Raw genomic sequence first — 21,604 nt, forward strand, 5'->3', positions numbered from 1 at the left:
CCAAGCACACAATTCTAAAAAGGTAAAACAATGGATATATGTGATCGTATTTGTATAAAATACATCCTATTGTGTCTCTTGAGGCAGCCAAAAAAATGTTCCAGCTGGCCAAACACCTACAAAACATCTACTAATGTTCAACAGTGACCAGACCACTGACAGAAAAAGAGGAAGAGGACAGAAAAGACACAGGACCAGAAGGGAGGGACAGGAAGCTGTGAGAAAGCACCTCCATCAACAGACCTTGATGTTAAATGTGTTCTAAAGATTTAACAACTGAGTGTGAGAAGGGAATGATTTCCATAAAGCTGGTAGAGATCCAGAAATACCAAGAGAGCTGTGGCTGGGTGAGCAAGTGAACACCAACTGTGTAACTTTCATAGTTCTCATTCCTTGGAGGGTGTTGAGTGTTGGAAGTAAATTTATAAATGGATTTTAACTGCAGCAGTAGAGAACAAAGAACACAGAATAGCTACAGTGTGCTGGCTGTCAGAATTATTTGTCAGCACTTGGGCTGTCTAAGAATGAACTTTCCAGAAAGCTGTTGCAAACAGTAGTACCAGGGAAGTGGCCCCAAAAAATCCTACTTAAACATAAGCAGAATAAAAAGCTGAATATCTGCATGGTAAAAAAAAAAATCAAGGATGTTACTGATAAAGAAATGAAAACTCTCAACTTCATAGTGGATGCGTTTGTCGTCATCAGTGGCAAGGAGATATCATTTAATTCTGTGTCAAACATTGTGCCAGGATTTCATCAATGGATTAAAGGAAGCAAAATTTCATCACAAAAATTAAGTATAATTAAAGGAAAATACATCATCATGGTGGTACAGTGCTGGAGCTCTGGGTTCAATTCAGGACCTGGGGTGTTATCTTTATGGACTTTTAATGTTCTCCCCATGTTTGCATGCATTTTGGTGCTATTGGTGCTCCAGTTTCCCCTCACAGTCACAGGAAACTGGCCCCGTTGCGTGTGGACATGCTTGTGTTGGTGTGACTGTCCTGCGATGAACTGGAGTCTCGGACAGGGTGTACCCTACCTTTCACCCTTTGCTTACTGGGATAGGCTCCTGTTCCCCTGCGACCTTGAATCGGAAGTAGAAGTAACAAAATGGATGAATTACAGGAAAATGGCAATACTCATCCTAGTTTCAGAGTGTTTGCTGGCCTTAAGGTTTTTTCTGTGTCAATAACTTATCACACGGGCTTGCACAGGTTTTTGACAAAATTATGACTTGTGTCCATCTTGTGACAGACGCATGTTGCCCACCTGTAGGAAGACAGCCATCTGGGGCTCCTCCATGGACTGGATTGCAGTCTCCACAAGCTTGGAGGCTCCCTCCAGGTGATCCCCGTGCTGTCGGATGAGGGAGCGGACGTGGCCGAGTTTCTCGTCCTGCTCCCGGCTGATGCACAGCACCAACTCCTTTTTTTTCTCCTCCAGGATGGCGTAGAGTGAATCGAACTTCTCACACAAGTGCTGCTTCTGTCTCCGGCTGTTGTCCTGTGAAGTCCAACAAAACCAAGGAGTGGTCTCCATTTGCAATCTAACACACCCTGAGCCCATTAGGGCCTGAAAACCTTTAAAATACAGCAGTGTGCTTTGACGTAGCTGGGTCACTTGTATTATGTAGGTTTATGGTCTTTGATATAAGGGAGTGATAAGCAGTCTCATCTTTAAAAGGAGCACAATACTATATGAGATTGTTTATTCAAGAACCAAATGGATTTCATGGCTGTTTAGCTAATTATTGTATTGAACACAGTGCAGTGCGAACTGGTGAACTTCAGCCACACTAGGCACAAGCTCATCTCAGCCTGTAATATGACTCCTTACAATAGATTAACTAAAAAACACTACCCTGCTTTTCTTCTTTAGGGACGAACAGAGGTTTCATGGCTGATACACAGTACTGCTGCAGGTCCATTTATTTTTCTCAGAGAGAAAAATCCTTTGTTACTGCCTAGCTTACCTCAATTGTTCGACAGATCTCCTCCAGCTGAGAAATCATTGCCTGGACTCTGTCATTCCCAGCAACTAGCATGGCTATCCCATCACTCAGCTCTGTCTGCAAAAGAAGTGGCAATTTCAGCAAGTCAACAAGTCCTCATTGTTGTATAACCTTTCATTGCTCGTATAACCCAAGCACGCTAGAAAAAGAACAGACTTAACTCTACTACAGTGAATTAGAGCAATTAAGCACTTTGAGAACTTCAGTGGGACAATCTAGTGCTGGGCATTAGGACTTTGTATGCAGATAGAAGCCAGTTAATGGCTACTACTCAGGAAAGACCTCAGACTGACGAAAATGAACACTGACAACCTGCATAGAACATAAATATATAAAAAGATGTTTTAGAAAAATATTTAGAAACAAGCACTGGCACAATAGTTGACAATAATCGTTCCACAATAATGTTGAATAATATATTCTAGAATTTGTAGAAGCTGGTTGTACTTTATGGTCAGCACAGTGTTACCGTTGTTACAGCACTGGGGCCCTGGGTTCAGTTCTGGATCTTGGATGCTATCTGTGTGGAATTTGTATATACTCCCCATGTTTGTGTGGGCTTTCACCCACCTTCCAAAAACTGTTAGGTGCTTGTGCTTTCGTTTAAAGAGCAGTTTCATCCTGAGTACGGCCATTTATTTTGTAAGAACACTTTTACCCTCATGCGGCATTTGTATTTATTCCAGATGCTGCATGAATCTTTGTACTGCATGAGAATGCTCTATCATGTTAAAAGCGAGACAGTTTTGTACCTTCAAAGTGGCCATCTTGGCTGAGTAGTTTATGAAGCACACCATGTGCTCCTGATTGGTACAAAACTGTTTTGGCTCTGAAGGCTGTGAAAATAGTTAGGAGTTTCAACACAGATTTTCCTCATCAGAATACATTTCATATCATCGGCCTCCCTCCGTTTCTTCATTTTTGATTTTTGTGTGTGGGTTCAGCATCTAACAATCAATTTTATTTACTTTTTGTTCCTATAAACATCTGCGTACATACTGTGCATCAAAACATACCTATCACTCTACATGGGTTTAGAAAACGTACGGTTTTTCTTTTCAAAGTGCAAGGCACTTGCTGTCATCGTCAGTGTGGCAATGGAGTTAGTTCCAACAAGAAAAATAACAATTGGTTCTTCACTTGCCTTTATTAGGAGCTTGTCTGCCATTTGAATAACATGGGCCTTCTCTAACAAGGAAAACCTAAACAGTAAATTGTTGCTTACACAGGGGTCTTCTATTTTTTTAGTGGCAGTGTTATTGAGGACAGTCTCTAACAGCCACTACCTAGCTTTCATTTTGAAACCACCTGCTTGAATTCCGGGCATAATCACTGGTATGTATACTGTGATGTCTGTGTCCCGGTAGCTGCTGAATGAGTTTCCATCTCGAGGAGCTGGAGTGTGAGAACTGATTTGGTGGTACAAGGTGAGGGGTGTGGGTGGCACAGTGGCTAGCATTGCTTTGTAGCCTTGTAGCTCTGGGACCCTGGGTTCAAATCTGGACCTAGGGTGCGATCTTTGTAGATTTTGTAAGTTCTTCCTGTGCTTGTGTAGGTTTCCTTCCACAGTACAAAGACATGCTGATACTGCAGGTTCCTTAGGATGCTGCACATTTGTGGTGGTGGTGGAGGGGAGTCCCCATTACCTGTAAAGTGCTTTGAGTGGAGTGTCCAGAAAAGTGCTATATAAGTGTAAGCAATTATTATTAATAATAATAATAATAATAATAATAATAATAATAATAATAATAATAATAATAATAATAATAATAATTAGCTTCTTATACCTACTTTGTGTGTGTCTGCCCTACAGTGGACTGGCATCCCATCCTGTGTGTACCCTGCTTTGTGCCCCTTGCTTGCTGAGAAAGCTCTGGCTTCTCTGCAAACCTGAATTGGCCAAAAAGCCAATTTTAAAAGCTGTTATAAAGTAGATATATTGATTTTATGGGATGCTGTCTGGTAAGATTATTTTTTTCCCCTTGTCTCATACTGGAACTAGTGGGTGTGATAGCACTCTGCTGATTTATTGTACAAAACTGTCGTATTTGTTAGCTTCTTCATCTTATGATGCTCTTTCAGTTTCTTCTAGGTGAGATCACCTCACCTATAAACACAAACCGAGTCTCACCTGGTGCAGTATGTACATAATTTGTAAACCAATTCTCCTTACAACAGAAAAAATATTATTCAAACATCCACACGCAGGACACAGCAATGAAAATAGCTTGTGACTTTCACGGTACATCCCCTGTAGATTAGCCCTTTTGATGGCACACTATTTGATGGTACAATTAGCATAATGAATTTACCTATGCTGTGTCTGCTCAACAAAAGGTAATTGTACTTGCTAAAAAAATGAAAAATTATCCTGGTAAGTTTATGAATAACTTGTTGCAGTTACAGTGTCTTGCAAAAGTATTCTGACCCTCTCACAGTTTTCACATTTTGTTACTTTAAAGATTGAGATTGTGACATTTAAAGTTGTGGTTTATATTTGTTATACACACAGCCTTCGGTAAAATTCACTTTAAGCCCACATTTTGCTAGAACGTATGTACTGTATATAACAACTTGGTAAGATGTTTTTTTTTCCCCTGAAGAACCTGTTTGATTATCCCCCCTTTCCGTCTCCCCTTTTTGTATGGGAGTTACTTTTACTAGTATGCATTTTATTTGTTGTTGTATTCTGAAGAAGAGTTTGGACAAATTAAGAAAACTGCAAGCTTTTAAAGACAAAGCAGTTGCTGAAATGTGATGGATGGAGAAGTGGGTCATTTTTTGTTCTTTTTAGCCATATTGAACCAGCAGGTGGCACTCTCTCCCAGTATGGTAACTAGGCACACTACCTCAGAAGGGCTGAGATGTTAATCTTAGTTCTTTATATACAAAGGTTAAATAAAATAAATTCATTTATTTCCTTTTTTTAATTATATAATGTTAGCATGCCCGAAGGGGTTGGGCAACCAGTTGACCTTGGACCCCTAGAGTTTTTTTTCTCTCCTTACTAAGGAGTTTTTGGTTCCTCTCCTCCGTTGTCTTCTGTTCTGTATTGACAAAATGTATGGTCACTTGCATTGTTGGGCCAATCTTGTTGTGAAAGGTGCTATATAAAAATAAATTGAATTGAATTGAGTTTGAAGGTGCCAGGAGGATTTTCACAAGAGCAAGGCATTTTACCCCTAATGTCATGACTGAATCCATAAATTGGTTAATAAAACTGGTCCCTACATTAATTAGGACTGAGATCCCCCACTCCCCTATGCCATCTTCTCAGAAAAGAAAGAACCTTTAAGTCAGATTTTCTGATTAAGGAAAGGCTGAACAAAATAAAATCCAAATTTACCTTCTGTCGTTTGTAGATATTCTGCAGAGGAGCCACCTCACAACCCTTGTGTGCTCCGAACACTTTGCACATGGAACATGTGGGCGTCTCACAGGACAGGCAGTAGATGTTGATCTTCTCCTCCTCATGCTCTTCACACAGCAGATGCTGCTCTGATTTTGTATGGATTGGTCTGAAAAGAGGACACAACAGCATTTAGAAACAGCATTAGAAAGCAAAGATGAAAGGGATCACAGGTATGCTGTGGTATCGGTTCTGTCAGTCTGTTGCACTCGCCCTTTATTAAGAAAGCTTAAAAAAAACAGGAATAAATGATAAACTGCAATGTTGCTACAACACATATAAAATTTCACAAACACAACAGACAATTGATCCCTATCATACAACTAGGGACTGTGAAAATTACGGATTTCCCATTTTTTATTTTTTTCAATTCATATGGCTGTTTCAGGCTAGTAGTTAATTTCTTCAGGTAGGTAACTGAATGAGAATTCTAAAATACTTGAGTGAATGGCAACAGTTTACAACAGGTAAGATTTTATCATCTGTTACAGATCTCTAACCTGTAATATCTACAGTCAGAACAGGAACTAACACTTCATTAGAAAGACGGAGCCTTTTAGAAAAAAGATTTAGTAGGTATACAAGGGCTTTGATCGGCTATTTATGGTCTAGAGATGAAGGAAAATACATGTGCAACACTTCCAAAACTCTGTGTGTTCTCCCATTCGATTGTTAACTAGCCCAAGCCCTTCTTAGCGAGATTTGACAAGAGTTAAAGCTTCTAGCAATATTTTATTCTGAAGTAAAACACAATCTACTATATCTCTCTCTCTAGGGTTGTAAATAATTCAATCTGATTAAAAATTAATTGTGGTTAGAAAAATTAAGAAAACTGAGAACAGGAGGTATTTACACAAAGGGCTGTGTGGTTCTGGAACAATCTACCATAGCATGTTTTCAAAGCCAAAATGCCATCTTCTTTCAAGAAATGTTTGGATAAGATTCTTGGATGAATTATGTTTAGGAAGAGGCCAAATAGTCTCTTCTCATTGGTAAACTGTGTAAACAATCATGTCATATCTAAAGTACAAAGCGATACAAGATTCAACTTCTTACTTTTGCTCAAAGAGCTTGACTGGACATTATCTTCTGAAGGCTGGATTTTTTTATAGATTATAAACTGAAAGGTTAGTGCAGCCTTTTTACTTATAATGCCTTATTGATTTCCCAAAGTAATTATAAATTATAAAAATGATATTTAGAAAGGAATGTACTGTACTTCTCTTTTACCATGTTTGTAAAAATCAGCTGTTTTAGAAACTGAGAAATGGTAAATAATCTATGGCACTCCATTGAAATCCCATCTTTATTTCTGTCAATTCAACCCTGGTTCTATAAACTTAAAATTTCACTGTGACCAATTAAGCAGGTGAATTATTCAAGTAATTTTAGGATCAAGGATAATAATTTTTTTTTTCCCATTTTGGCCAGCCCATTCCTCCTGCCTTATTGATGCTTTAAGAAACGTTTAATAATAACTTTTAATATTTTCACATTCTGATGTTTTTTGCCAAATGGAATCTCACATACAAAGACAAGTAATCCATTTGCATAGTTAGCTTAGGTTTCTATAGCCAGGTCAGGCTATCTTTCACAGATAAGGTGGTATCTTTGGAGCATCAGCTGTTACTTGCTTTCTGCTCACTATAATCCTTCCATCAATTTCAATAAAGTTTATCTTGGGCTTATCTATCCATAAATCTTTGTTCCAAAATTCTCCTGGCTCATCTTTGCACTTCAAACAATTTCTGAAGCATAGCATTGTCATGCATAACAGTCTCTGGAACTTTCCCAATCAGAAGTTAAGAGAAATATATATATGACTGTGCTCGTTATTCATATAAATCTTAATCACAAATAGTGATTAAGTATTTGCTTGACTTAAAGCTGAAATAATAGTCTTGAATTTGCAGTCCTAGTACCTTTGGAGAATACTGTACATCCTTAGTAGGAAAAAGAACAAAATCATATCTGTATACTTCAGGAACAACTTTAATCTTTATTTTAAAATGGGTTGTCTTATAAAAAAAAATGAAAACCCCTTTTACTTTTGCAGTGAAGGTAGGACTGGGAATTGGAGCAAAAAGGAACTGCCAAAGGCATTAATCAAACTTCAATCAGGACAGAGCATCGGTACATGGTGCCTCCACCAAACTTATTCATATTGTGGATGTCAAGGTGCTGAGATCCTACAAAACTTGTTTAGATAAAATCCTTGGGTTGATAATTTACTGGGCCCAGATTTTCAAAACGTTGGAAATCAGATTTTGCCTTATGGCTAGGATTATATCTCAGATTTTAGTTTTTTTAAAACATTAAAATGCCGTCAGGTTGATCGTTTTCAAGATTTCTTTTAAGTCAGTCATCCTTTCGTCGTGTATTTGATTGCAATTAAAAGTTGAATTCTTGTTCTGCAAAATATGAAAGAGGTTTCAGGATGACTTTTCCAAGATACCAGGATTATTCTGTTCCTGCTCCGAAGGTAGATGTAGGTCAGTAAAGATCATAGAACATTCAGGTTTGAATTACAATGGAGAACACAAATGATAAATGTGAATATTACATTATGTTAAACTATTATAGTATGCATTTTGGATCTAGATTTGTGTTTATTTTACCACACATCTCCTTTAAAATGCATTTGACGTAAGTGTTTCTTTACTAGATCCTAATTTAGCAGACCTTTTTCCTATTCCGATATATATTAGCATTAAACTATAATCAGAATTATTTTAAATATCATTGTTGTGAGATATCTATATTTCAGCCCTGTTGAAACGAATGTTGTTGGAGTCTCTTTCAACAACTGGTGAAAGTACTGAGAATGTAGATTCTGAGCAGTGTCACTTAAAAGGATATCACGTGGAAAAAAAAACCCACCCCAAACCAGTCTGGTCAGCATGAAGCAGGAGAGTTAAGAGGTTTCCACTCAACACTGCGAAACACATGACAAAACTGTTTGGTACCAGATAACGCTGTACAGTACCGGACTACGCTGGTTCTTCAGAGCACACAGTTGTGCTGCATGTTGGTGCTTTTATTTTTGTTTCCTGTGTACCTAAATACAAACTTGAGGGCTCTGAATGCAGTTTATCCTTCATAATGCACTGCAGAACTCAGGAAATACAGCAACTTTTAGTGAATAAATGAGGCCCAGACCTGGTGGACTCTTGCTTGTAGATGTCAATAATGTTTTCCACCAGTAGGTTCCTCTGTAAGCCGTAGACGCCATGACGATCCAGGACCACCTCATGGCGGCAGGAAGGGCATCGGAACCGCCCTCCTGTTGACATGGACGCGGAGCCCCTTGACTGCCACAGGGGGTTTGATGCCTGTGGGGAGGAAAAGGAAGACCTGGTGTCCAATGGAAAGCTCCGGAAAACAGTACCCCTTGTTTAGGAGCTTCCTTAGAACCCAGCACTGCTTTATTTCTGTGGCAGCCTGAGAGTGTAGACATATGGTTACAGAGTGAGAGTGCAACTGTCAGGTTTTATCTTTAACGTTTTTGAAAACTTTGGTGCAGCATCTTAATCCAGAAATATCAACATGAAGGGTATGTTTAAGGCACGACATTTCACTGGGCTGAGTAGACTTCAGTACTGATGTCTTTTTCATTAAAAAAAATGAAAATATGATATATAAGTATATAACATGTTTGTGTAAGGTGTCTGTGACATGCTAATTATGAACAGATCTCACATTGTCACTTACTATTATAAATTAGGGTGACTAATGTTCTAAATCAAGCATTATGCCATGTCTTATCAATGTAATAATGTAAATCAAATGACATGTTAAATATAAAACAAAATGCCTCTATGGTCATCTGAGCATGGTCATATGGGTTCTTCTTTCCTGGCACAATTTTATATTTTATAGGTAAAATAAGTTGAAGACAAACCTAAAAGAAAGATAATGCCTATAAAGCTAACACATCAACACAAATTGTTTTGTGTTTTTTCAAATTTGTAACAGACTAGTCGATGAGTCAAGGTCTTGTACAATCCAAAGATTCCATCACTTGACCCCTGAAACACAGACCTATCCTTGAGACATAGCACATTGGGAAGTAATGCTGGTTTGTGTATAACCCTCCACAGGACAACCTGCTATCCTGTAATAGCTAAATTACAAAAATTATTGCACTGAACCTTTGATTAGAATATACCCACTTAGTATTGAAATACCTCTGGTCTCTTCCGAGCTCAAAAATAACTAGGTTTTCAATTTTCAAACAGGAGGAGTTTCGGTCTGTTTGAATGTGAAAGTCACTCACAGTGTCAAGTTTCTTCATCTCAGGGGGTGACAGTAAGCATTATGGAAGACCCTACATCTGATGTACGAAGCTGGTCTTGTTGGAAAACCTGGACCAGCTGTTCATCTTTTAACTTGCTATTTGAGTTACCTTGCTTAGACATCTTTCACAAAGGTCACTGCTAAACTCCCACTCCCAGGAAAGAAGTTATGTATATGTGGGTGTAGATTGTCAGCATCGATTTTCTGTGCCTAGCCCACTACAGCTACTTAATTCATTCCAGTTTACAGTTCTGCCATAGTGATACTGGGTTATTGTAGGCCAACTAATCCCTCCAACTGCCCTGTAAGTCTTCACCCTGCATAATTCGGCAGACAGACTGGAGCCAATCAACAGGTGGCATATGCAAACTATTATTTAACCTTAGTTATTAGCCTCTATTTGCTAGATGGTAAAGATGTTCAATGGCGAGGTAAATATCCATATTGGTATAACTATCACACAACCCTATTATCACAAATCTTCACAGAAAATAATTAGAAAAAAATCTATGAAATACAGTAAATCTATATGAAATTGCACAGGAATTAGAAGAATTAGTAAACAAAAGTGAGAAGTATAATGTTATTCTGATCTGCTTTAACTCAAAATTTTAAAATACATATATTTGATAACAAAATTATTACATCTAATACTGTTGTCACGCCTATTAAAAATAGAGGTAAGCTGACTCTATAAAATAGAATAATATAATAATTTGCCAGTTTTGCAGCTGTGACAACACCCCCTGTGTAAACTGTTGCTCGGCATTAAATGTGCTGTTGTACCTAACACAGATTCACATTAAGTATGTTGAGCCCTACTACTGCCAGTGCGGCACCATTCAATAAACTCTTGTGAAGACAAAGACAAATTTCCTTATACTGTAGGTAAGATATATGTTCTAGGCATGTTAAAGCAATTTATGAAAAGGTGCATTCTCAAATGATGCTATGTAAATAATGTACATATTGATTTATAATAGCAAATTGATAGGTGAAAGGAAATGAACACTCTGAAATACCCACAAAAGCACTACACAGCCCTTAGAATAAAATAGTTTAGTGATCTGAAAGGAAGGCGGAAACATGATGTGAGGCCTGACAGTAATTTGTGTTCAAGAACATCTTGAGTGTTCCTTTCTGTTCTAGACTTTGAAAGTAGTCTTACCAAAAACTATATCATGAGGGAAACCAAGAACCCAGCAGGTATCTAAACTTTGTGAGACAACATACACAAATAAAAGGAAAGACTCGACCATGAACTGCTACCATGAGGCATGCAAATGGAAATGAAGTATTTATCATTCTGGAGTGCTGAAGGAAACTGAAAAAAGACCATCTTAGTTCAACCTTTAATCTCCAATAGGACAAAAAGGTTGCAAAAAAATCAGATAAGCTAGTTCAAACAGTGTATTGTGCTCTAACCCGAATTTCCTTTTCTGTATTTTGTTTGTTGAACTTCAGCCTCCTCGGCTCTTAAGTTATCATACGGGAGACTGTGTTGACAGTATGTTTACATTCTTCACAGACAGTTTGTCCTCCCGTCATCCACTGAGCCAAAAATACAAAACCCAGCTCTCTCAACTCCTTCTGTGATAGAAAATACAGATGATTTGTGCGATACTGTCAAATAAAAGTTCAACTGAAGCCCAAGAGACCTCAAAGAGGTCAAGGGAAGCTTGTCTTTACCATCATTTTGGCACCCACTGTCTTTAATACTATTACATTATGTTGAAAATCCTAAGTCACTTACACAAAAAAAAAGAAACCCTTACCTGGAAGACATCATTTGCACACTTCCTACACAGGTTGTGCTGGCAGGGCAGTATCACCACAGGTTTGGTGAACATTTCCAAGCAGATGGGGCAAATCAATTGCTTCTCCAAGCTGTCCATTGTGTTCGAGTCCCCCAGCAATGGTTTGTAGCCCAGCGCAAAGTTCATCCCCTCAAGAGTGCACGGCCAACTCTCTGAAAATCGTTAAATGTAACTATCGACCACTTCCCTCCTATTTCTTTCTTGCCCTCAGTCTTCTGCTCTGTTCCTCAACGATGCCTTCAACAGAATGGTTCTGTTATTTTAGCAACACTTTGTTCTGGCTAGAGTTACTTTTTCTCTAAACCTCACACTACACAGGGACTGGGATGTCCCCTCTGGCCAATGGCACTCAGATGTGGGGGAGAACAGCATTCCTTGTTCCATTTTTAACTTCTGAAATGTGATAAGGGGAATGACTGACAGACCATTTGTCAGGCCTGGATCAGATGTTTCTCAGTCACGGAGCCATGAGGGACTGCTGGAAATGCCAGCACCAACGACATGGAGTATTTAAACCGTAAACACTGGGAGGAAGACAAGAGGACATGATCAGAGATGCCAAATGAAACCTTGGCCTTTAACAATTCAATCACCTTGTTCTCTGCAACAAATCTCTGCAGTATTGTATTTCAGTACGTAATTAAAAACTATATTTCACAGCTTCTTCCCAGCAGTCAAAAACATTTCTACTTTAAAGCTGACCTTAGAAGCTTTGGCTGTGGTTATAATCTTATCATGGTTTTCAGCTCAGCCCTGAGAATTGAACAAAATATAAACAAGTCAGTGCAAGATGACAGCCTTTATGCTGTTGAGTGATTTAACAAGTTTACAAAAGGTGGATTATAACAGAAAATATTATCCCTCCAACCCCCTTTTAATTAAAAAAAACTAGTAAAACATTGCATTGCTTATTGGAAATTAAAACATTTACAAGTGACAATTCCAAAAAATATCTCCAAGACGTCACAGAAATGTCTTTATCCATTTTTCATTTCAGATTACGTACGGTCACATGTCCAAGACTTGTTATATTTATCTTCAAATTTTGACCTTGCAAATCATTTTAAAATGGTAATTAATACAATCGTTATGACTCCAAAATTAATGACTCATCATTTGCCAGATCTTATGGAACACAGCCAATCCGATTTGGAACAACTCCGTCTTCACACCCAGCAGATCCTAACGTCATTTGAGTCTTTCATCAGAATTGCAATTTTCAAAGCTCTCACTTTGAGGTGTACAACTGATGACTAACAGTCATTATTAATAGAGATGTTGTCTCTTTCTGTGTGTGGAGAGGGACTATTACTAAAACTACACTCCAAGAGTTTCAACTCCGAAAGGAAGATTAAGAAAAATTCAATCAAAAGAGAGAAAATCTTATTACCGTACTACTACTTAGCCTCCTGAAAGCAGAACTCTGAAGACACCCACTAAGTAACGAAAGAAAAAATGAGCCACACCAAACTTGATATAAACCCCACCTCCCCTCCCTTTATTTGGTGGTATAAATATACATGTTTGCAAGTCAGGTCTGTATAAGGACATTTGGAACAATAAGAAAAAGAAAAATAAGGGAACAATAATCAGCGAGACCAAAAAAAACAAGTATTTTACACAACATTTGTGAAGAAACCTAAAACAAACAGACTTCTCTGCCAGCATAACCAACATTACCATAGATACTCCTTATTTCTTAAGCCTCAAACAACAATTCCAATTTTTTGGCTACTGTCAGCTCTCCAAAACTGCCAATAAACATAATACATTCATTAAAATTAAACTTTATATATAAACTAAAAAGTAAACATTAAAATGGAAAGAATTCTTAAAATATCTGCCTTGACATCTTGTGGAGATGAATCTGTCATTTTCTAACTTAATTATTGGTAGTTAAGATTGCTAGTTGCCAGTACAAAACCGTGATTTCCACAAAAATATTGATTGATTGCTGACTGTTAATTGTATGATTTATTTGCAAACAGATTGCCATAACCTCCGTTACATAGATTTAAACAGAAACATTGTTAAATTTCAAAATTGAATAAAGCTAACTAGTGCTTGAACCTCGGTCCCAACTGTAAATACTGTACTTAAAGCAAAACCTTCTAAGCCACCAGTGAAATTATCTATTTTACTTTTTTAAACAGTTGTACACGACCATATTAAAAATTTGTTAACTAGAATGAACCTTTTCCCGAGAAAGAGGCCCAAGACTAACATCTAGTGCAGCTGGTATTTTAATATTTATTTTTGACAGCAGTCCCTGCCTTTAAACATAGTTTAAGATGGTGCATTTTTAAAACGGATTTCAGGAGAAGAAATCTGTGAATTATGAGATAAGTGGATTTTGCACTTTGTGGTTTTACAAGTTATTTAATTGATGCACTCATTCTGTTAACACTGATACTTCTGTATTTCACTAAAGTGCTGCATCATCAGTCACAAATCAATAACAAAATCTAATGACACAAAACCAATTGGCATTTTACTATAAATGAAAAAAGTATAAATGCTGTTATTTACAGGTTTCAAGGTGGGTAGTCAATTCAAAATTAAATTACGAAATCAGGGCACTTTATTATTGCCATTTTCAACTGTGCTCTGTGGCACAATATAAAGTGGCCTTATAGACTAGATACATGTATACTAAATTGCTTATTTGGGATAAGTTAGATGATGGAAACACATTTAAAACAAAAAAAATCAAAATGACCAACATTTAAAATCTAGGTTTCCTAATCCATGATCATCACTAAATAAAACCATGAAATAGTTTTGGGGACAGATGATGGGCAAACCACAGAATTAGAGAAACCACATTGCACCACACAACATACAGCTGAAAAATACAAAAAGACAGCCAACAACAGTATTTGGCAAACATTCAGTTTGTTAAAAATGCTGCAATGACACCAAAACCCAGAAATTTACTGAATGTGCTCAGCTCCCCAAAGTACAAAAAAAGTAATGGAAAACTATACTTATTAAATATCCAAACTATGAATAAGCTGGAGGACTTAGAAGGATTTGCACACAGTCTTGTGTTTAGAGTTCAAGCAATAAAAATGTCTAGCACTGAAAAATAGTTATCTACCTCGCTCATCTCATACTCACAATAGTTTAAGGACAGAGACAAAAACATTTAGACCATTTATGTGAAGAAAATGGCCTTCTTGTTACAACAGTAGACCAGTGTTAAATTATCAGCAAGTAGCACAGAAAGCAAAAAAAACATACATTTGGCATAGCAGTCTTTTATGCTGCATATATTGTCCGAGTGAAGCTTCCTGACTACACAGCATTACTTTAAAGAAAAGTACAAAAGGCTTGAAACTCTTTTGATTGATCCAGAATCCAGAAACAAAGTTCCTTCAGTAGCAGCACTCCAAGAGGTTGTGGACATAAAGTGGTCAGCACACATAACCCCGTCCTGCAGATGACTATGAGCTTGGCGTGACTCATATCTAACATACCAAAATCTTCCTTCTTGCTAGTCAAAGGCTAATGGAGCCTGAGGCCACTCTGTCGCCTCTGTACAGCACCAATACCAGAGCCCAGAAAGCCATCCTCTCAGTCACTCCAAAAACTACACTTTCCACAGCTACTACACAAAGGCTGACTATCCACCCAATACAACTAATTAGAAACAATGTAAATACACATTCCAGCACATCGCTGGTAATCCTTTCCATTAATTATGATGCCTTTTTGGTTTCCAAAAAAAAGGCCCTGTAGATTTTCATTTTGGTAGAAAAGAACCCAGAACCATTTCTTTAGGACTCTGAAATCTCACAAAAAAAATCTATTTTAATTTTATCCAATTTCCATTAAAATCAAGTACTTTAATCCTACACGGAGGGCCTGACAGGTACGAGATCTCTGTACCAGAAGCAGGAGGCCGTTTTATAATGCTCTCTTCACTCAGGAACTGGCACAGATCTCGGTGTCTTAAACCAAGGTGGTTATTTGATCAAAAACTACAATTATGTTTTGATTTTGGTCAAGCATTTATATTTTAGCATAGCACCTACATATACCTTTCGGTTTTGGGCTACAAAATGTAATGAACGGTCAAAGTAGAATTAAAGTGCTACTTTTTTCATTTAAAAAAAAGGTTGACTGGGTGATTTCTGCTTTTTATTAGGAAAAAAAAAGCAACACAACCTTGAGCTTGTAAACACTTAAACCCTCTTAAGTGAGACTCCAGAGAACTACAGACACGGCAAAGATTCTTGTTACATGGCACAAGGTCAAAACGTACAACAGAGGACATGCATCAGGTACATGCACTTAAGACACGAGCACATCCACCTATCCATGCAACAGTATCAGGATGGCACTTGGACAAAGTTTTGACCTGATAAACTGAAACTCTTTCACATCTTGACTGGGCTGTTTTGGTACAGTAGTAATTCGCTTTCCAATACCAGAGCAACATTACACTTTGATGGTGGCAATAATTGTTCCCCAACACATTTTTTTTTCTTTGTCAAGAGTGCCACATTATGCTTCATATCACATGCCATTAACTTTCCTAACCATAAACGTGTGGGAAATCACATAGGTATTGGCATCTGCGAACGTCAAGGTAGGAAGTCTTTCGAAGGGCTGGTGCTGCTAGTTAGTTCTCGGTCACGTAGCTGAGCTTTTGGCCTGTGGAAAGCTGGGTGGACTCTGAAGTGCAGATTGTGGAATGTGGCTGAATCACAATTGGAGGTCTTGTATCTGAAAAGAAAGACAAGTTTAGATGGCATATTTCACCATCTGAGCAAAGACGGACAGCTCTCAACTACACTCCTATCTTTCGCAACAATCATGTCTGTCTTCCACAGTTCTGTCCAAAATTGCTTTTTATCCTTGATATTGATATGAGGTTTTCAGCTTACAGAATACAGTTGAAGTAAGGATTTAACAAATCACTATGACTAGAAATCACTCCAAACCTTCCTTCTAAATCGTGTTGATTTAACACAGGCTGAAAAGGGATGACTCATCTTGACCAAGTTCAACCCAAATAATTCACTTTGAACCAGTGGAACAGCAGAGGAAACAAGGATGCAAATCAAATCAGTTGCATCAAAAACATGTACTTCACTGTCATTTTCTACTGAAAAAGCTTGCTTCAGAACACATAAGCACTGAGGAGCAAACCTACCTCCCCTGAAACAGCTCACCCATGTGTTCACTTGAGTCCTTTCCAGGGAAGCACGGAATAAAATGAGAAGAGTATATTTCATGACACTATTTTGAAAACCCCATTTCAAAACTAAAGTCCAGTGCTCCTACAAACCAAGGTACGGTTAAAGATGAACACTGCCTTTATCTTTCCTCAAGCAAAAGAGGTTTACAATGGAAACCTTTTAAAAGAAGGTGGTTGATACAGTATAGCAATGTTACAACATGGTATTTTCTCTCTCATATTCAGCAAAGACAGTTGTCTCCAATAAATCCCAATAAGTCTTTTAATAAGTCTCCATGGATCATATCACCTATCACCTGGACTGGATTCTCACTTTTGGAGGAAATCCCTGATTATATAACTGAATAAAGAACAGTTTCACAATAGAATCAGCAGTTCGTGAGCAGATAATGCAATTTCTGAGGCTTTCTTTAACGAGATGAAGCATGGGTTCAGATGTTAGTTAAGGTTAATCAGTCTTTGTAACAAGCAGCAATATAAAAACAAATCAAAAACAAATTGTCGTTACTTTCCATTTAACACGCAGACCATAGACAGACAGGTTGAAGCAGCAAGATTTGTTTTTGATCAGCCCTCTTTTCGATCAAGTACTGATATAACCACAAAGGGAAAAAGGCTCTACTTTTCCAGGGCTTGCATGACACTCAAGACTCAACTGATGAAATATTAGTGATTTTACTTTAGTCCTCCCGGAAGAATGCAAACCAAGATTAAAAAGATTATTAGAGCACTTAACCATTAAGAAGTTTGGAAAATGGATATTGGGGTTTAGACTGAACTACAGCCTCCATCAACTAGGTTAAAGTAAAAAACAACATCAATACCCTCATTGCAACCTGAAATACAATCTTTTTCTGGAAATACTAAAATCTGATGACTGTTTCCCAAAATCTATATTTAAATTAAATATTGATTGACTTGGGTCGTTCACATATCTCAATCTGTTGATGTTCTTTCATCCACATACAAACAAAAGGAAATGCATTTTATCCAAAAGAAATGGACAGGAATACATCATACTTTAAGAATTTTCTGACACAAAAACATTGGCAAGACCGCAAAAAATGAGACTGTGCAAGTGCTAATGAACAGCCAATTACGCAAGCAGAACACTTCCAATGAAAGAGAGCGGTTAGTTAGCATTAAATGTGGTGCAGGTGAACTTTAAGTGGTTAATGCAAAATTCAAACAAAAATGTTAACGTGAGTGACAGAGGATCGGATGGGATACATGAGCAAAGCGCCTTGTCATGCAAGGTGTAGCCATTTCAGGGGAGGCAGCAGCAGCAATCATTGCCATAGACCCCGACACGGAAAACCCAGTGAAGGGTGCTTACAAATCATTTTGACTCCGGCAGAGTTTCACCTGAGTTTTCGGGGGCTGAACTAGGGACAGGCTGTGCAATTATAACGTTGTCACCTGATGAATGAAAAAAAAAACAGTAATTTTAAAGTTCACTAGAAGTTCATTTCTCATTGAATTCACTGACTTACACACTGGATATCTGTTACCCTTACTAATACTAAATTCTGTATCTGTTTGCCAAGATAAATTGCTATTCTGGTAAAAATATTAAAGTACAATACTAAACACATTAAAAACTAAATTAAAAAGGAACTAGTATTTTTAAAAGACAATAATCATAACATACAGGGTTTAGAAAATAGAGCATCACAATCACCATGTTGGTATAACTAATTTTTATTAGTGACATTCTGATTTTTAAACTTTAAAGTCCCAGCACACCCATTTTTATGAAGCAACTCATGTTTGTCAGGGTATCGTTGCACCGAAAGCCACTAATAATCCCCCTTCTCCAAACCCCTGCCTGGCATTTCTCCAGCAGGGACAAGTGACAGAGAAGCAGTCTCGAAAAAACGCACCTCATTACAAACACAAACCATATTTGGTTTTAACCAAACCATACCTTGGATGTGGGAGTTATTGCAGACAAAACCTCTCTCTTTCCTTAAGGGGTGCTCTCCACTTTTAGAGGCAATTTTCTCAATTTTCCAACATCAAAACTCAGTTTAGTAATGGCATTCCAACTCTAAGTAGAATGATTTTTAAACCAAGACCTAAAACCTAAGAATATGACCATAAACTCTAGAATTGCTTTCCTGGGAACTACTACAGCACTTTGACTTTACAATACAATACTGCTCCTATATACATATGTTAAAATATGAACAAACACGATTTCATTTACAAGATTATGAAGCAAAAAGGGGTCCAGATTTCTTATGTGCAGTTTATAGCATAGGCACAGGATCTTTATTCTCTCTTGCTCATCAAATCTCTCCTTCGGCGATCCTCAAAAAATAGCTTTTAGTCATTTGCCTATTCTCCAGGGGATTTCAAGAAGAAGTTAACCAAGATTTAAATGCAGAAGTTAACAAAAAATGGATTAAAAATCAGGAACTTCATCCATCACACTGAACGATCTTGGGGAAGGGGTTCAGATGGGTGATGAAGTTCGTCTCAGGTGCGTGCTGAGAGATGTCTGAGTGGCCGTTTTCTGTCCCTGTGGTCACCACAGCCCTACCCCTCCAGCAGGCAGAGCAACAATCACCGAAGAGAACCCTGGTCCCCATTGCACCTAAGTGACTGGGGCACAATCTGCTGTCTTGCTGGGTTTTTAACGAAAAACTAAATAATGTATGAAAGGACAACACAGGCCATTAAAGCATTTTGTTTAAATCCACAACCTCCTTTCCTAATAACAGGACCAAAGCCCATTCCATTCATTACTCAAACAGAACCTGAATGAGTCAAAGCCTGACTCATTCCCCCTTTTGCTCATCTATTTATAGCATCAAGGCAAGAACACTTGTCTCAGGAAAAGGTATTTTAGTGTGGGTGACTAAGCCCCCTTGATAGCAGAACAGTCACTGGTAATTAAACCTGACCTGTCTTTTCAGAGAACAGGAAGGAGCTCCTGTAGGGTTGTTGTGCCAAGACGTCATAGGCAAAGATATAGTGCACATACAGCACTTAAAACTATCTTGCACATGTACTAAAAGTGATATATTGTACTTTTATAATGATATGGAATAATAGCTACAGTATAATGTTTTAGAATAATAGTTATTTGCAAAACGGGCTGAATGGCCTTCCCTCATTTGCAACCTTTCTTATATCTAACCATATTTCTGAATAAATGAAGACAGCTCCTAACTCCTCTGCTCATTTCTCACAACTCATAGCTCCTTCTGCCTCTTCAGAGCGAATTAAAAAAATTGCCACTTTTTTGATCCGACAGGACACAATGGTACTGTAATGTGTACAAAGGTTTTACTTCCTGTCTGTCGTTAAAATCAAACCTCCCTTTCACTGTACTGTGTGATTTCAAAACAATTCTCCCCTAAGAAATATGCAGGACCAAGCATGTCGATTTTATTTATTGAGTGCGGTGCTCTGAGGTTTTTTGCTTAGATTGTTCTTGGTCAAGTGTATTGCTAGGAGGTGCATGAAGCTCTCACTTTCGGGTAGAACTATACCAGTGTCCATTAATAAAGCAAGGTACATATTGTCCAGTATGCTTTTTGGTCAGGTGCCAAACAAATGACAGTTACACTGAGATAATCTGTTATTGCAAATAGGGGAACAATGCAGAACAACAGCAAATAGAATACAAAACGTGCTGTACAAGTTTGAAATAGAAAAAAGGGTAGGATGTCAATTACTCCTTTTCAGGACTATTCATCCTAGTGATGAAGCAACAGAAGAAAATGAATTAAAAATACAATATGAATAATCAGTGCTAAGCATACTTAAAGGCTTGAAGTAAGACATGTAACTTAATACAGAGCACCTAAGAATAAAGAGACTGATGTCATTTCATCGTTATTCTTATACAGAAACAGCCTTGGTATTTCTCCGATTACATCATGAAATTGAGCCTGGAAATTCTCAATTTCATTGTGAAATCAGATTTTACTTTTAAATGTCATTTATTTGTTAAGCCTCTTCCACCACTTCAGTAATTTAAAGCAATATGCACCTATACATTTTCATTTATTACAATTAGGAATTGTTCATGCAATGAATGGAGTAACTGCTATGATCCCCATGAAAACACCCCATAGCTGGAACACCTGTGGTCTCCAGAGCTCCTGCACTTCAAAAGTAACTCACTAACTCCACCTAACTATTTTTATTGCTAATCTTATTTTTTGAAGATGGCAGAATGACATCCTTGTTTCTCCAAGGTCTGCAAGGTCTAAGAACGTAATGAATTTAAACTAAAAGACATGCATTCGCTCTCTTTACATTTGGTAGGACTTCACAAGGAAACAGAAACTGAATTCATTTGCTAGTACCTTACATACTCCTGGCTCAATACTCTCTTAAAATATTTCTCTTCAGTGCTCACTCAGAGAAACTGTAACTGCTGAGCCAAACCAAAAGAGAGAGATCTGTTCAAAGTGTTAAAGCAGCACTGCTGTGTGAAGCTTACAACAGAGCCAGCAATACTGTTTTGTGGAAAGGCGACAGTAATTATGGCTCTGAAGGCAGGTTTCAGAAAGTCACCGATTCCCCCCTCCTTCCGCCCGTGATCAGGATGGAAAGAGCCGGCGACTCACCTGCATCTTGCTCGGCTCGGATCTGGGCCTCCAAGTCCTCTGGGTCCACGTACTGGTAGTTCTCGTCGTCTTCGGCCGGTTTACACTTCCCACAGCAGAAGCAGCAGCAGCAGCAACAGCAGCAGCAAGTGAAGATGCCACAGCAGAACGCCAGGGCCTGAATCATCACCACAAAACAACAGTCAACACTCATTGGAATGCAGCAAGGACACTCAACCCTCACACCTCGCTCCTGAACCTCTCCAGAGTCCAGAGACGGCAGGTGCTATACAAAGG

At 38.1% G+C, this 21,604-nt stretch overlaps 2 protein-coding genes across 10 annotated transcripts in view; both read right to left on the reverse strand.

Moving 5' to 3' along the window:
* trim54 (tripartite motif containing 54) overlaps positions 1-11,904 on the reverse strand; it is a 28,805-nt gene extending 16,901 nt beyond the window's left edge. Inside the window, exons 1-5 of one of the 2 annotated variants that reach the window (XM_069179681.1) lie at positions 11,495-11,904; positions 8,583-8,755; positions 5,361-5,532; positions 1,976-2,071; positions 1,273-1,506 (exon numbers count right to left, since the gene is read on the reverse strand). In XM_069179681.1, coding sequence (XP_069035782.1) covers positions 1,273-1,506; positions 1,976-2,071; positions 5,361-5,532; positions 8,583-8,755; positions 11,495-11,662 — 843 coding nt within the window. In that variant the 5' untranslated portion in view covers positions 11,663-11,904. The remainder of the gene's footprint in view (positions 1-1,272; positions 1,507-1,975; positions 2,072-5,360; positions 5,533-8,582; positions 8,756-11,494) is intronic. The other variant, XM_069179680.1, reaches the window with a different exon arrangement.
* Positions 11,905-13,007: 1,103 nt separating this feature from the next.
* Positions 13,008-21,604, reverse strand: part of dnajc5ga (DnaJ (Hsp40) homolog, subfamily C, member 5 gamma a) — a 31,300-nt gene continuing 22,703 nt past the window's right edge. For 3 of the 8 annotated variants that reach the window (XM_015345533.2, XM_015345520.2, XM_015345527.2), the window contains exons 4-6: positions 21,329-21,485; positions 18,108-18,161; positions 13,008-16,267 (exon numbers count right to left, since the gene is read on the reverse strand). In XM_015345533.2, coding sequence (XP_015201019.1) covers positions 16,164-16,267; positions 18,108-18,161; positions 21,329-21,485 — 315 coding nt within the window. In that variant the 3' untranslated portion in view covers positions 13,008-16,163. Of the gene's footprint in view, positions 16,268-16,697; positions 16,736-18,078; positions 18,162-21,328; positions 21,486-21,604 lie in introns of all 8 variants that reach the window. The other 5 variants (XM_015345577.2, XM_015345555.2, XM_015345566.2 and 2 more) reach the window with 5 other exon arrangements.

This window comes from Lepisosteus oculatus, chromosome 2 (genome assembly GCF_040954835.1).
Source record: "Lepisosteus oculatus isolate fLepOcu1 chromosome 2, fLepOcu1.hap2, whole genome shotgun sequence".
Classification (NCBI taxonomy): Eukaryota; Metazoa; Chordata; class Actinopteri; order Semionotiformes; family Lepisosteidae; genus Lepisosteus; species Lepisosteus oculatus.